Source organism: Peromyscus californicus, unplaced genomic scaffold, assembly GCF_007827085.1.
Source record: "Peromyscus californicus insignis strain IS unplaced genomic scaffold, ASM782708v3 Scaffold_5__1_contigs__length_169319896, whole genome shotgun sequence".
Taxonomy (NCBI): domain Eukaryota; kingdom Metazoa; phylum Chordata; class Mammalia; order Rodentia; family Cricetidae; genus Peromyscus; species Peromyscus californicus.
The window spans coordinates 6,067,431-6,081,299 of record NW_026294573.1 but is presented as its reverse complement, the minus strand read 5'-3'; the positions used below and the strand labels follow the sequence as shown (position 1 = coordinate 6,081,299).

Below are 13,869 nucleotides of genomic sequence, written 5' to 3'. Positions count from 1 at the left end.
TTGGCAGTGTCTTGCCGTGTGTATAGCATATTTTGGATAGCAGAAAACTCTAATTTTACACTGTTCTTAATAGACCACACTTATTAAACATTCAACTTGAAAACAGTCTGCCTTAGAGAGGCTTTCCCTACAGTTACCCTAATGGCTGTAATTGTAAAAGGTAGAGACTGCCAGATGCACTGCCATTTGATCTAAAAAGGTCACAGGAAAAGGGACATTTAAATTAAGTTATAAATTACAATTGAAGAACAATATTTTGATGTGTGAGACCAGAGATGTCAGAGCAGGGAGATGTAATTCATGGGTTCATTATAGAGCAGAGGTGCCTGACAGCTGAGCCATGCCAAAGGGAAAATTTATTTGCAACACCATGCAGACAGAAATGGCAGCTCCTGTGAGAAGCCAGAGCAGAAACTGGAAACATTGTGGTAGTCCTCCAGTTTATGCTAATGAGGCAGCCAGAGCCCCAGAGATGTCTAATGACTGCTGTAATGTAAATGAGGTGCTCTGACATGGTGCACATTTTCAGTCTTACTTAAATTAAGACCTCATCCTTGCTCTGTAAAATAGCATACTTTATAACCAGGCATTAAGGCTGATTCTTTCACCTCTGTGTCCAACAGACAGTTGCTGAGATTTGAGAATTGTTGAGGCAAGAGAGTTAAGATTTCTATGCATGGCAGCTTTGAGGAAGGGTGTAATTTAATGTTTATGGCAGTCCATGAGAAGTTCAATCATGAGTTAATTAAACTGTAGGCAGTCATTAAGTATTATTTATTCTTTTGAGAGGCTTGCCAGTAAAGCACTTATATATATTAAATTATAGAAAGTAATAAGCAAGGGATGATTTGTCGGGCAGGGTAAGAGAAGCACATTTAACTTAGGCAGTTATGCAGAAATGTGTTTTTCTTCTTGTGGCATATCTTCCTCACTGCTAATCAGGAAGGGTCAGGGGCTATAGTGAGCCCCTGACCAGCCTGAGCCATGCGTCTAAAATGTCACTGCCAGTGGAGAAACCACTGTAGGGTTTAGAACTGTCTTAAGTCTCATGGGATCCTGATGCTTTGTCTCATGTAAAGCTTCCCACTGTTTCATGACAAGTTGAGGGCTGGTAATGTGCCCATTTGACAAGTGAAAATGTCCAGTCCACAATTCAGGATAGACCTGGTAACAAAAGTATGACCCTAGGGGCTGCAGAGATGGCTCAGAAGTTAAGAACATTTAACTGCTCTTGGTTGGCAGAGGACCCGAGTTCCTTTCCCAGCACCCACCTGTCAGCTCACAACCATCTGTAACTCCAGTTCCAAGGGATCTGATGCCCTCTTCTGGTCTCCATGGGCAAACAATCATACATAATTTTTTTTTTTTTTTAAGAGTGTGACCCTGCTTTGGGTTCTGTGTCTTTTCTGCAAAGCTACAGAAGCGTTGGAGGGAGTCTGTGTCAGGTTTCTGTTCAGCGGTGGAAGGTGCCTGGTTACACAGTCTTTGGCTCTGTGGTTCAACAGAATGGTTACTTTTGTTAGAGCGGAAGCAAGCCAGGTGTTGCTAGAACTGACGTTGGTTTTAAGCAGCCGCTTGTACAGACCTGTCTTTCACCGCACGACTTGGTGGCTAGCATGGAGAATTGCTCAGTGCCTAGGCCCCAGAGGAGGGTTTGTGTGTGCTCCTTGACAAGAGTGTGCCAGAATGAAGGAATAGACAATTTGGGCCAAGCCTGTGTGCAATCCAGGGCCCACAGGACACTTGACTAGAAAGAGCAAATTATGATGGAGCCATTTGAAAGCTGGTAGATTCATGAAGGATCCCCACTTTGTTACCAAATCCCTATCCTTAAATCCTAGTTCATTGACTGAAAACAAACAACACTAAAACAAAACAACAACCAAAACTTATGGCACCCCCCCACAGTGATGAATTTAGATATGATTTCCCCTCAACGACATCCTGCGTTAGTAGGGTCAGTGGCAGGTGCTTTCAAAGATTGGAAAGTTGAGTTATGGTGCTAGTTTGTGGTCCCTGTCTTGTGCAGAGTGTTTTTTTTTTTTTTTAAAGTAGTTCCAAAACATACACAGTTCTCTGTGTTTACCATGAAAATTGCATTTAATCCCAGATCTTATCTACCTAGCTAGGCTACAAAATGGCCAGAAATGTTTAATTATCCTGCTTTGATTGCCTTTCCATGACTGCAGAATGAAGCTGTAGGATGATTGAGGGTTTCCCACTGTCTTGCTGTTTCTTTGCCTAGCTTTCTCTAGGAATCTTTCACCTTAGTAACAGTGAGAGGCCTGCCATGAATGTCTGTCCTCACTGAACAGCTGTAGCCCAGTAGTCCTGATCAGGTGTTGAAAAGTAGAAACCTGGAGGCAGGAGAGATGGCTTAGCAGTTAAGAGTAGTGACTGCCTATGACTTTGAGGACAGCCAGGGCTGTTCAGTTCCAGGCAGTCCAGCACCTTCTTCTGGCTTCCATGGGCACCAGGCATGCACATGGTTACATAGATACCCTCATACACATAAAAATACATAATTCCTTTAAATTAAATCATTCTAGTGTTATTTAACATGTAAATTGTAAATTGTAATGCTATACATAACATTAAATGACTTCTTAATTATATGAAAAATTCCAGAAATAATTCATAGATGTCATGCAACCTTTTTATGGTCTACTGTTACAACTATTCTATTTTTTTAGTGGTTATTAATCTCTTAGTGTGTTTTTTAAAAGTTAAACTGTATCATTCATGTGAATATTTTGGGAAACATCTGGTGTATGTAAGTACCACCCTCTATTTCAGGTGTCTGAGGGTCTTGGAAGCTTTCTTTCACGGATAAGGGAACAATGATACTTTTTAAAGATGGGAAACTACCACCCACCCTGCCCGAGCTTTCTCAACAGGATTCCTGGCAAGTGGATGTGATCGATTGTTACACTAGGATGGCACCCCTGCTCCAGGGGCACCCCTTCAATCCCAGCCCTCGGGAGGCAGAGGCAGGCGGAGCTCTGTGAGTTCAAGGCCAGCCTGGGCTACAGAGCAAGATCCAGGACAGGCAGGGCCACACAGAGAAACCCTGTCTTAAAACAAACAAAAAGATGGTATCCTTCAGTGACTGTGGAGCATGTGCTGCTCTTGCAGAAGGCCTGCAGCTTCCATGTCAGGCATATTTCAACTACCTGTTACTCCAGCTCTAAGGGATCTGGCTTCCATGGGTACATGCATTTACGTGCATGCACAAACAGACTCACATGTATTGAAATTCTTAAAAAAGGTTGTGGCTGGGCGGTGGTGGCTTTAATCCCAGCACTCGGGAGGCAGAGGCAGGTGGATCTCTGTGAGTTTGAGGCCAGCCTGGGCTACAGAGCGAGTTCCAGGACAGGCTCCAAAGCTACACAGAGAAACCCTGTCTTGAAAAACCAAAAAAAAAAAAAAAGAAGAAGAAGAAGGTTGTGTCCTTGTGGTTCCCTCAGAAGAGGGCATGCCAAACAGCCATTTTTTCTATCTATTGTACCAGCTTCTGTCACATTGGGATGCAGTATAGTGCCATACCAAAGCTTTATTTTTTCTAGAAATGTTCATCATTTTGGCAAATAACCTCACACTTGTGACTTTCCAGATTTGTTTGTTTTGGGAAAGAGTGGATTCTGATTCTTAAGTATTGATTGAGCTTAGAGTGGGAGAAGCCAGGAACGGGGATATGTTAAGAGGTTAGGCTGACAGCAGGTCAGTTGTCCATGTTGAGAACACAGAAACCCAAGAGCCAACGAGGGTCAGGCTACCATCATGATTGCTTCTGGCTCCACTGTGACCTGAAGCATGTCCAGATGGAGGCATGTATGCAAGGGTGTGAGGAGAGTGTGGTCTGTGGTGTCGTCCCCCCCCCCCCCCCCCCCCCCCCCCCCCCGCTTTTCAGCACCCCACCAGGAAGTCAGCTGAGGGTCTTTCTTGTGCAGGCAACAGCATATTCTCTGGCAAACCAACAGCCACATATCCATAGCAATTTATATTTGTCCAGCTGTAACTAAAAGCTCTTCTAGTTTACCCCAAGGCAGGCAGGAATGTCATAGGGATTAATGACATTTGATTTCAGTTTCCTTCTAGATGAGGATGTGTGTTCTTAGGAGTAATTTCCTGGTCCCAGACACATAACATTTAATGTTTAAAAATTTTCCTATGTACTATACTAGAATACTCACCAAATTTTACAAACTGCGGCATTACATGGCTTTGTTTATAACCTAACCAGTCTTCAGTCTAGAAAAGATAAAATTGGAGTAGAGTTAGGCCTGGTGCTGTATGCCTTTAGTCTTTAGTCTCAGCACCCAGGAAGCAAGGAAGATGGATCTCTCTGTATTTGAGGCCATCCTGGTCAACCTAGTGAGATCCTGTCTAAAGAAAGAAAACAAAACAAAACTGACCTGAAAGTAAGTGCTTTCTCTCTCTCTTCATGACTTTCCCTTCCCAGTCCGGGGTGGGTGGGTGGGTGGGTGGGAGTGTGTGTGAGTGTGTGTGTGTGTGTGTGTGTGTGGGTGTGTGTGGGAGTGTGTGTGTGTCTGTGTCTATGTATACATGTAAACCAGAAGTTGACATCATGTGTCTTCCTCAGTCACTATCCACTTTGTTTTTTTTAAATATATTTTTTAAATTTTACTTTTAATCATGTGTATATGTCTATGTTCACGTGATTACAGGTGCCCGCAGAGATCAGAAATGTTGGATAGCCTGGAGCTAGAGTTAGGCAGTTGTTGTCCACCTGGGATGAGTGCTGGGCACTGAGTCAGGCCTCTGGCAGAGCAGCATGCACTCTTAGCCCCTCTCCACTCTTAAGTTTTGAGATAGACTCTCACTGAAGCAGTCTAGCAAGACTCACTCTTGTGAATTATTTGCTCATAAATTGTGGTGCTGAGATTTGACTCTAAGCAGACCAGCTCCATGGTCCATACTTTTCCACGCTGTCGTCTTCTTATCCCGTACACTAGTCACCCAAGCTTTTTATTAGAATTTTCAATTTGATCACTTGATTTGATTTTAAATTATCACTAAAATGTGCTTTGTAAATTGAATAGGCATATTAATTTTCCTTCTGTTCAGTTTTATTCTGTGTCATATCATTAAAAGTCTTCATTATAGCTGGGCTGTGGTGGAGCACGCCTTTAATCCCAGCACTCGGAAGGCAGAGGCAGGCGGATCTCTGTGAGTTCGAGGACAGCCTAGATTACAGAGTGAGTTCCAGGAAAGGCGCCAAAGCTACACAGAGAAACCCTCGCTCGAAAAACCAAAGGGGGAAAAAAGTCTTCATTATATTAGAGAGCGTGGCAAATGTCTACTTGTTTTATCTGACTTTATTTTATTCTTTTTGTGTGTCCGGAGGAAGGCAGGCCCCAGAGCCTGGATGATAATAGCTTAATAAGTTTGGGTAAACTGAAGTTTCAACTTGGGTGGAGTCTGTCACAGGACATTAATTGAAGGCCTTCATTCTTTCCCTTAGTTTAGCAAGTATGTCTGGAGGGTCATCTTGGGCTACAGACTGTGTGAGGCACTGGGCTCACACATAGCACTTGTGTAGGAGGGGCTGTGATGGGAAGATAGGCAGATTTCAGCCAAGGAAGGTGTGGGTTAAGCATGAAGTTCCTTCTGCCCAATGGCTCTCAGCAGCATCTGATAGCAGGTGAGACATAGAGGCCTCAGCAGAAGGCCTTTGCAAAACAGGAGTGGTCAGTGAGGTGCAGCACTGCCTGGTGCTGGGGAATTGGGTTGTGAGCTTTGATAGGAAAGGAGTCTGCTCTCAAGTTCCAGCTTCTTCAGTCACAGCTGCTATTACAGAAGTATGTCTTTTGGAATTCTGTAGATGTAATTCTAAATGGTCTTATTAAATAAGAACCACAGAGCCAAATAAAGAGTTAAAAGCCCAGAGATCGAGCAGTAGCCAAGAGCTAAGACCACCTTATCTTACCACTCATTGCTGTCCTTCCCCCGAGAGAGAGACCTTCTTCCTGTGTCTTGTCTTTTTATTGCCTTTCTGTTCTGCCTTCTCATTGGTTCTAACCCAACCACATGACTTCCTCGTTACTGCCTGTATATACAGACCTCCAGGTCTCTATGGTTCGTCACTGAGATTGGCTGTGTCCTTGAACACACAGAGATTCTGTCAGCCATGTGATCGGATTAAAGGCGTGTACCACCACCACCAGACTTCTGCTAAATGACTTGCTCTTAGCTCTGATTCCCAGGCAACTTTATTAACATACAAATAAAATCCAATTTAAGCACAAATAAAATATCACCATAGAAGTCTGTATTTTGGACCCTTTTAATGATTATTTAGTAAATTACTTCACTAAAAAGACTAGAAAAGAATCTGGCTTATCCTTGGGGTACTTTGGAAAGGATGTGACCAAAATGGTTGGCACAGCAGCTCACTACTGTAATAAAGCTGAACGAGGTCAAGACCAGCCTGGGTTACAGAATGAGACCTCATCTGGAAACAGAACAAGAGTGGAACAAGAGCTGGGCATAGTGGCCCACACCTTTAATCCCAGCTCTAGGATTGCAGAGGCAGGCTGATCTGTGTACGTTCAAGGCAAGCCTGGTCTACATAGTGAGTTCCAGGACAGCCAAGGCTACACAGAGAAAACCTGTCTCAAAAACCCAAAAGAAGAAAAAATCAAAACAAACAAGAAAGAATAGAACAAGAGCTTGAGGCTTGCTAGCTGGGTTTGAGTCTTGGCTTCCACCTCATGGTGACCATCTTTACTTATCTTTCAGAACCATGGTTTTCTCGCCTGGGAAATGGTATGACAATAGTTCTTATCTCATAGGGGTTTATCTTTCTCATAGGATCAGCCAAGGCAGTGAATGCCCCATATGTGCTGAGCACCACATCAGGCGTGTTCTACAGATGTTGGCTTTGGTGTTTTATGGTTTTTTGTTTGTTTGTTTGTTTAGTTGGTTTTAGTTTTTCGAGACAGGGTCCTGGATGTCATAGAACTCTCTCTGTAGACCAGTCTGGCCTTGAATTCAGATCCACCTGACTCTGTCTCCCTTGTGCTGGGATTAAAGGCATATACCACCACTGCCAGCCCAGATGCTTTTCTTATTGCCAGAATGTTCTCTGCTTTGTCTCCTTCCCTGTGCAGACCAACTTTCTATTACTGTAACAAATAATCTGAGCTGAGTCACCTTAGGAAGGTAAAAGGTTTGTTTATTTTGCCCACAACTTGAGAGGTCTCAGTGTGTGGTTGCTGTGTATGGTTGCTTGGCCAGTTGCCTCTGTGCTTGTCCTTGAGATAACACGTTAGTAGTAAAGGGTGTGTGAGGGAGGAAGCCTTGCACCTCGTGCTTGCTGGGAAACAAAGCAGTGCTGTGTCCCTATAGGTCCTCCCAGGAACATCATGCTGGGAACCAAACCGTCAACATCTGTACCATAGAGGGACAGTCCCAACAACTGGGATGGGGGCTAGGAGTGGAGGGTAGTGGTCCAATGACATTACATTACAATAAAATATTGCCCTTCCATGGTTCCTCTAGAAATCAATGGATATAGATCAATAGATATACACATAGAAAGGTATAGGACTTGTAGTTATTGCTCTACCTCCATGTCTTATGTGGTACAGTTAATTAACTAAGGTCATTGTTGTCTCAGCTACATGAAAGCAGTTACGATGCTGGCAAAGCCCTGCAGCGCCTGGTAAAGAAGCCTGTGCCCAAGCTGATCGAGAAGTGCTGGACAGAGGATGAAGTGGTGAGCATGGACCTGTGTGTGCTTTGTGTTCTGGGCCTTTGGGGTGGTTCTTGTGTGCGGCCTCCCTGCTCCCCAGGGGAAGACAGAGTGCCCGTGGTGTCCGTCCAGCAAAAGGAAAGAGCTGTTCTGTGAAGAGCCCTTGCTACACAAGCATGAGGACCCGGCTTCAACTCCCTAGCACCTTGTTGGTTTGTTTGTTGGTTGATTGGTTTGTTTAAAGCTGGGCCTGACTACATGTGCACCTATGACTCTGTAGAGTTGTGGGAGCGGAGACAGGAGGATTGCTGGGCTTGCTGCCTGCCAGCCTCCCTCTCAGTTCAGTGAGAGACCCTGGCTCAAGGGAATAAAATAGAGCAAGGCACCGTGCATTGCTCTCTGCTATCAGCTAGAGGTGCCTGTGATGTATCGCACATTCAAGGGAGGAGCCATAAGAATGATTTGATTTGATTTAGTAGCATGGGGTCCATGGGTGCCAAGAAAGCCCTCCCTGAGTTTAGCAATCATCCTAAACAAGGCTGGTGCAGGGCAGTGTATGAGACTTCCCTGTTTTAAACCAGAACCTGGAATAATTTATTTTGAGGGCTCATAGGACCTCAAGCTACAGAAAGCAGTCTTTCCAAAGCATGGACTTGATTGAACACTAAAGGAGATGGGAAGGGAAAGGTGCCCACAAACACAGATGCATGACCCTGCAATTCCCATCCCACCGATCTTATGAAGCTACAACCCTGACTAGTGACTTGTACAAAGTGTTGCTGTAAACCGTGTGGAGATGGCGCATGCCTTTAATCCCAGCATTTGAGAAGCAGGTGAGTCTCTGAGGCCAGCCTGGTCTACAGAGTAAGTTCCAGGACAGTCAAGGCTACACAGAGAAACCTTTCTCAGGGAAAAATAAAAACAAACCAAAACCAAAATAAACCACAAAGTGTTGCTATAAAAGCTCACAGGGTTTCCTATGCCTTTGCATAGTGACTTTGATAGTGACTGCTTGACATTTGCCCTTGAGGTCAAATACAATTGAAATACACAGAGTTCATGGAAAGTTTCTTAACTTTGTTCTAAAGCATGCTAAGGAAGAGTGTTTAAAAGTGTTTTTTTGCTTTGAGGTCAGCCTGGTCTATAGAGTGAGCTCCACGACAGCCAAAACTATAACCTTATCTCGAAACCTCCCCCCCCCAAAAAAAGGGGCAGCTTTTTTTTTTTTTTTTTTTTTGGTTTTTCGAGACAGGGTTTCTCTGTGTAGCTTTGCGCCTTTTCCTGGAACTCACTTGGTAGCCCAGGCTGGCCTCGAACTCATAGAGATCCGCCTGGCTCTGCCTCCCGAGTGCTGGGATTAAAGGCGTGCGCCACCACCGCCCAGCAAGGGCAGCTTTTTTGATCCTGCTGTCTTTGTTCATGCAAAAGTATTTACTCCAGGCCTACTGTGTACCAGGTCCTGTGCTAGGATAGGATGGGGATGGGAACAGCTGGGCAGGGCACTGTCTTACATAACTGGGGCAGGAAGACTAGAGTGAGAAGGGAGTCTTTCTGAAGGACTTTAGGGAGAAGAGAATTCTAGGCCCTTTGGTGAAAATACGGAATGGTATGTGCAAGACATAGGATTGTGGCTGGGACACAGTGAGAAGAGGGTGAAGGAGGAGATGGTCCCTAAGGGCAGATAGGTGTGGCCTGTTGAACTGTGGTTGAGATGTCATTTGCTCCACAAGTACATTTTCTGAGTCAGTGGGCTTCAGGGTGAGGTCTATGCAAAAGGAAGGCTAGAACCACAGGAATTCCATGTTCAGGCGATGGCTAAGGCAAAAAAACTTGAAATTGAGTTGTTTTGAGAAGTCATGCTGACACTCTTTTACCATAAGTCTGTTTTTATAGGAAGGAGATAGATTTCTGACTGGTAAGATTTTAAATTCTCCAAAAGCCTTTGTAGAGGAAGATACAGGGGAGGAAAAGATGGAGCTGCTGTATAAACTACACTCTCGGAGATGTCCCTCTATTTTGGCCTGTCATGGGGCATCCTGCCAGTGCAAGTACACGAATGTCTTCATCCGTCCATTCCTGCTGTCTCAAGCACCTACCTCTCCTCTCTCTTCTGTCACCCTGTCTCCAGGGGTTCCTTCTGCTCCCCCAGTTCTTGCTATCGCCCTGCTGCCCCCCCCCCCCCTTACTGCTCCACCTCCCACCAGTTCAGCGCTGACTCCCTCTCCTTTCTCTCATGACCTTTGGTTCCCTCTGGAATCTGTAGAGTATGTAACAGTCCTCTCTTCTGTCTAAAGAAAGCCAGTTTCCTTTTCTGGCAGCACTTCTTGCTGGCTCTGCTGCTTCTCCAGGATCTTGAGCCAGAAGGGTGGAGGATGAGTAACCTTGGGCATCAGAAAGAATCCAGCTTCATTTTGAAAAACAAAACAGGATTCCAAGTATGGGATAATGCTGAAGCACAAGTTGGTTTGGGCTCATTTTTATCATGTTTACTTCTTGTTTGAGAAATGTTTTGGCAGTCACCCAACCCTTGCAGAGCTTAGGGATCGAATGGTTCCATTGTTTGTGAAAGCTAAGCTTTGCTCTCTGAAACCTTAAACCTGGACAGTGAAAGAGAGGGAGTGATTGGAAGATTGATAAGTTCTAGGAAGCTTCTGATGCATCTGGATCAGAATAGCTGAACAGTGGCAACAAGTCAAGGCCCTCTTCACCTTAGCTGCTCTTGATTGTGTTAATGGGACCCTTCTGTTGAATTCACCACATTTTCTCATCCTAGGAATCAAAGGAATAACCACACAAATGTGTCCAAGCTGAAATAAATGCACAAGCCTACCTCCCTTTATCTTTCCCTCATGGTGTTCCATATACTTGGAACATTCTGGTTGGTTTTACTTTGTTGTTTCTAGCATGTTAATTTGATCAAACACTCGGTATCTGATGGACCTAAATGACCTCCACAAAATGGTTGAGTGCTGAGGTGTGAGTTTCCCACCTGGGCCAGAAAGGTGACCTGCATGTCCTCACTTTGCCAAGTCACTGCTCCCTGAAGAATCTAGCTTCTGCCCTTTTAGTATAAACCAGTGGTTCTCAACCTGTGAGTCACAGCACCTTTGAGGGTCGCATGTCAGATATTCACATTACAATTCATAACAGTAGCAAAATTACAGTTACGAAGTAGCAACAAAATAATTTTATGGTTGGGGGTCACCATAACATGAGGAACTGTATTAAAGGGTCTCAGCGTTAGGAAGGCTGAGATCCACTGATGTGGAGTAGACCATAACTATACCTTGAAGCTGAGCTCAGTCCTCTGTCTGCTTTGCAAACATTGTTTCCTCTTTTGATCTGCATCTTCTATTTTCTCTTCCTCTTTTTTGTTTGTTTTTGTTTTATTGAGAAGGGTCTTGTGTATCCTAGGCTCTCAAATTCCATATGTAGCTTAGGATGACCTTGAACTCCTGATCCTTCTGCCTCGATCTTCCAGGTGCTAGGATGACAGACCTGTGCCACCACCCAGCCTGTTTTCCTCTTTTTAAAAGTTTTTGTGCTGTCTCGAAAAACCAAAAAAACTGTCTCGAAAAACCAAAAAAAATAAATAAATAAATAAAAAATAGCCAGGCGGTGGTGGCTCACGCCTTTAATCCCAGCACTCGGGAGGCAGAGCCAGGTGGATCTCTGTGAGTTCGAGGCCAGCCTGGACTACCAAGTGAGTTCCAGGAAAGGCGCAAAGCTACACAGAGAAACCCTGTCTCGAAAAACCAAAAAAAAAAAAAATTAAATAAATAAAAGTTTTTGTGTTTAGATTTATTTTTAAATAAAAATTAAACACAAACAAGTGCTCTTGGAGGCTGTGCACCTCAGATTCTCCTGGAGCTGGGGTTACAGGCAGTTGTGATGTATCTGGTACTGTTGGGAAGTGGTCTCCTCTGCAAGAGTTCCAAATGTTCTTAACCACTGGGCCATCTCTCCAGCCTTTATTTCTGAGTTGATTGCCTTCCTACTTATAAACTTGTTAAGGGTGAGGACCTATTGATGGCGAGGATAATATCTCCCAATGAGGAGCTTGCTAAAACTGTACACTGTAATTCTTGATTCCAGCACTTTAAAACTTGTCGTGGTTGATATTTAGGAATCAATGTAAGAACTTTTACATGCTTCCCAAAGCTGACCTTAAATATTTGACTTTTGGAACCAGGCTTAGTGATGCACACCATTAATCCCAGCACTCAGGAGGCAGAGGTAGGTGGAGGTAGGCGGATCTTTGTGAGTTTGAGGCCGTGCTGGTCTACAGAGTGAGTTCCAGGATAGTCAGATAGTGAAAGCCTGTCTTGGAGTTAGTTATGCAGGGGGTGTAATTTGACTTTTAAAGAAAAGCCTTTAGGTTATTCTTCATCATCTCTGTCAGCAGCAGCATAGCAGCCACTCCTTGTGTAGACTGTAGGGAACCGTCATCTCGTGGAGCAGTCCCTCTCCTGGTGCGTGGAGATGAGCTTCTAAGTGAAGTGAAGTGGGGGCTGACGAATGTAAGTCTTGTTGCTCTAAAATCAAACTTATCCTAGTGTCTTAGTTAGGTATACTGTTGCTGTGATGAAACACCGTGAGCAAAGGTGACTTGGGGAAGAAGGGTTTATTTGGCTTACACTTCGACATCACAGTTCATCATTGAAGGAAGTCAGGGCAGGAACCTGGAGGCAAAAGCTGATGCAGAGGCCATGGAGAAATGATGCATCCTTACTGGCTTGATCCCCATGACTTGCTCTGCCTGCTTGCTTATAGAACTCAGGACCACCTTCCCAGGGATGGCACCTCCCACAGTGGGCAGGGCCCTGCCCATTGATCAGTACTTAAGAAAATACCCTACAGGCCTGTCTATGGCCGTGTCTTATCGAGACATGTCTCAGCTGAGGCTCTCTGCTCTCTGCTCACTCTAGCTGTGTCAGATTGACACAGAACCAGCCAGCACAGCTGGGGTGGTAGTGCACACCTTTAATTACAGCACTCGGGAGGCAGAGGCCAATGGACCTCTGAGTTTGAGGCCAGCCTGGTCTACAGCGTGAGTTCCAGAACAGCCAGGGCCTCACAGAGAGACTCTGAAGAAGTCATCCAAACTTGTAGGAATTATGAAGAGAAGAAAATAAAAACAAATCAGTCTGTTAAATACACAAAACCTAGGTTATTGGGTTTTTTTTTAAGATTTATTTATTTATTATGTATACAGTGTTCAGTCTGCATGTACGCCTATACACCAGAAGAGGGCACCAGATCTCATTGCTGATGGTTGAGAGCCACCATGTGGTTGCTGGGAATTGAACTCAGGACCTCTGGAAGAGCAGCCAGTGCTCTTAACCTCTGAGCCATCTCTCCAGCCCGTTATTGGGTTTTTAATTAAACATGATAAACACATTTAAATATAACACAAAGGCCCCAGGCTGAACTGCACCCAGTTGAAGCAGTTGAAGTCACCCTTCCATGCTTTGGTACTTACTAATTCTGTCTGTCTGTGCGCACAAGCCACTGGTGGCCTCTGCATGGCTGTGCTGTTGCTTATTGTGCTGGGATCCCATTGCTGCTTGCTGCTGTGCTCCTAATTAGCATTCAGCTGTTGATTATGGAAATACTGGGATGCTAATTAAATTCTTTTTAAAATTCTGGGCCTGCGCTTCCCTCATGGAGTTCAACCTGACTTGCAAGGTTATAAGATTGGGTGCTCTCACCCTTTGCTTCCTGTCCTGTTGGCTGCATTTGTGTTTTGTTTTCTTTTCATGTTGAGTTGTCTTTCAGCAAGAGGTGTCACTCAAGGTGAAGGTTTTGTTATTTACAGTATTACAGCAGGGTGCTTCCATCTCATCTTGGGTAACTGTAGCTTTTATTTTGAAATACGTTTTCCATTAAATATTTTATATCAGTTTTGTTGTAATCCATTGAGGTGAACAACCTAGATGCAAATGAGCGCTGATATTTTTAACCAAAGACAGTTAATCCACAGTGGTGACAAACCTTAATTGGTCATATGTATGGATTGATTCATTCACAAGTTTGTAAGCTTGAAAACATCTGACCCTTTCCATTTAAAACTCAGTTTATCATAGATACACATTAATAGCCTCCTTTCAAATTTGACATGACACAGCAAATTAATTCTCTTGAGTATTTGT

General features: G+C 44.2%; 1 protein-coding gene across 7 annotated transcripts in view; it reads left to right on the top strand.

Annotated features, from left to right (window-relative positions):
- Window positions 1-13,869, top strand: part of Rere (arginine-glutamic acid dipeptide repeats) — a 363,675-nt gene that overhangs the window by 262,333 nt on the left and 87,473 nt on the right. For 6 of the 7 annotated variants that reach the window (XM_052717717.1, XM_052717712.1, XM_052717714.1 and 3 more), the window contains one exon: window positions 7,643-7,741. The exons of the other annotated variant lie outside the window; for it this stretch is intronic. In XM_052717717.1, the coding sequence (XP_052573677.1) occupies window positions 7,643-7,741 (99 nt within the window). The remainder of the gene's footprint in view (window positions 1-7,642; window positions 7,742-13,869) is intronic. 7 annotated transcript variants of the gene reach the window in all.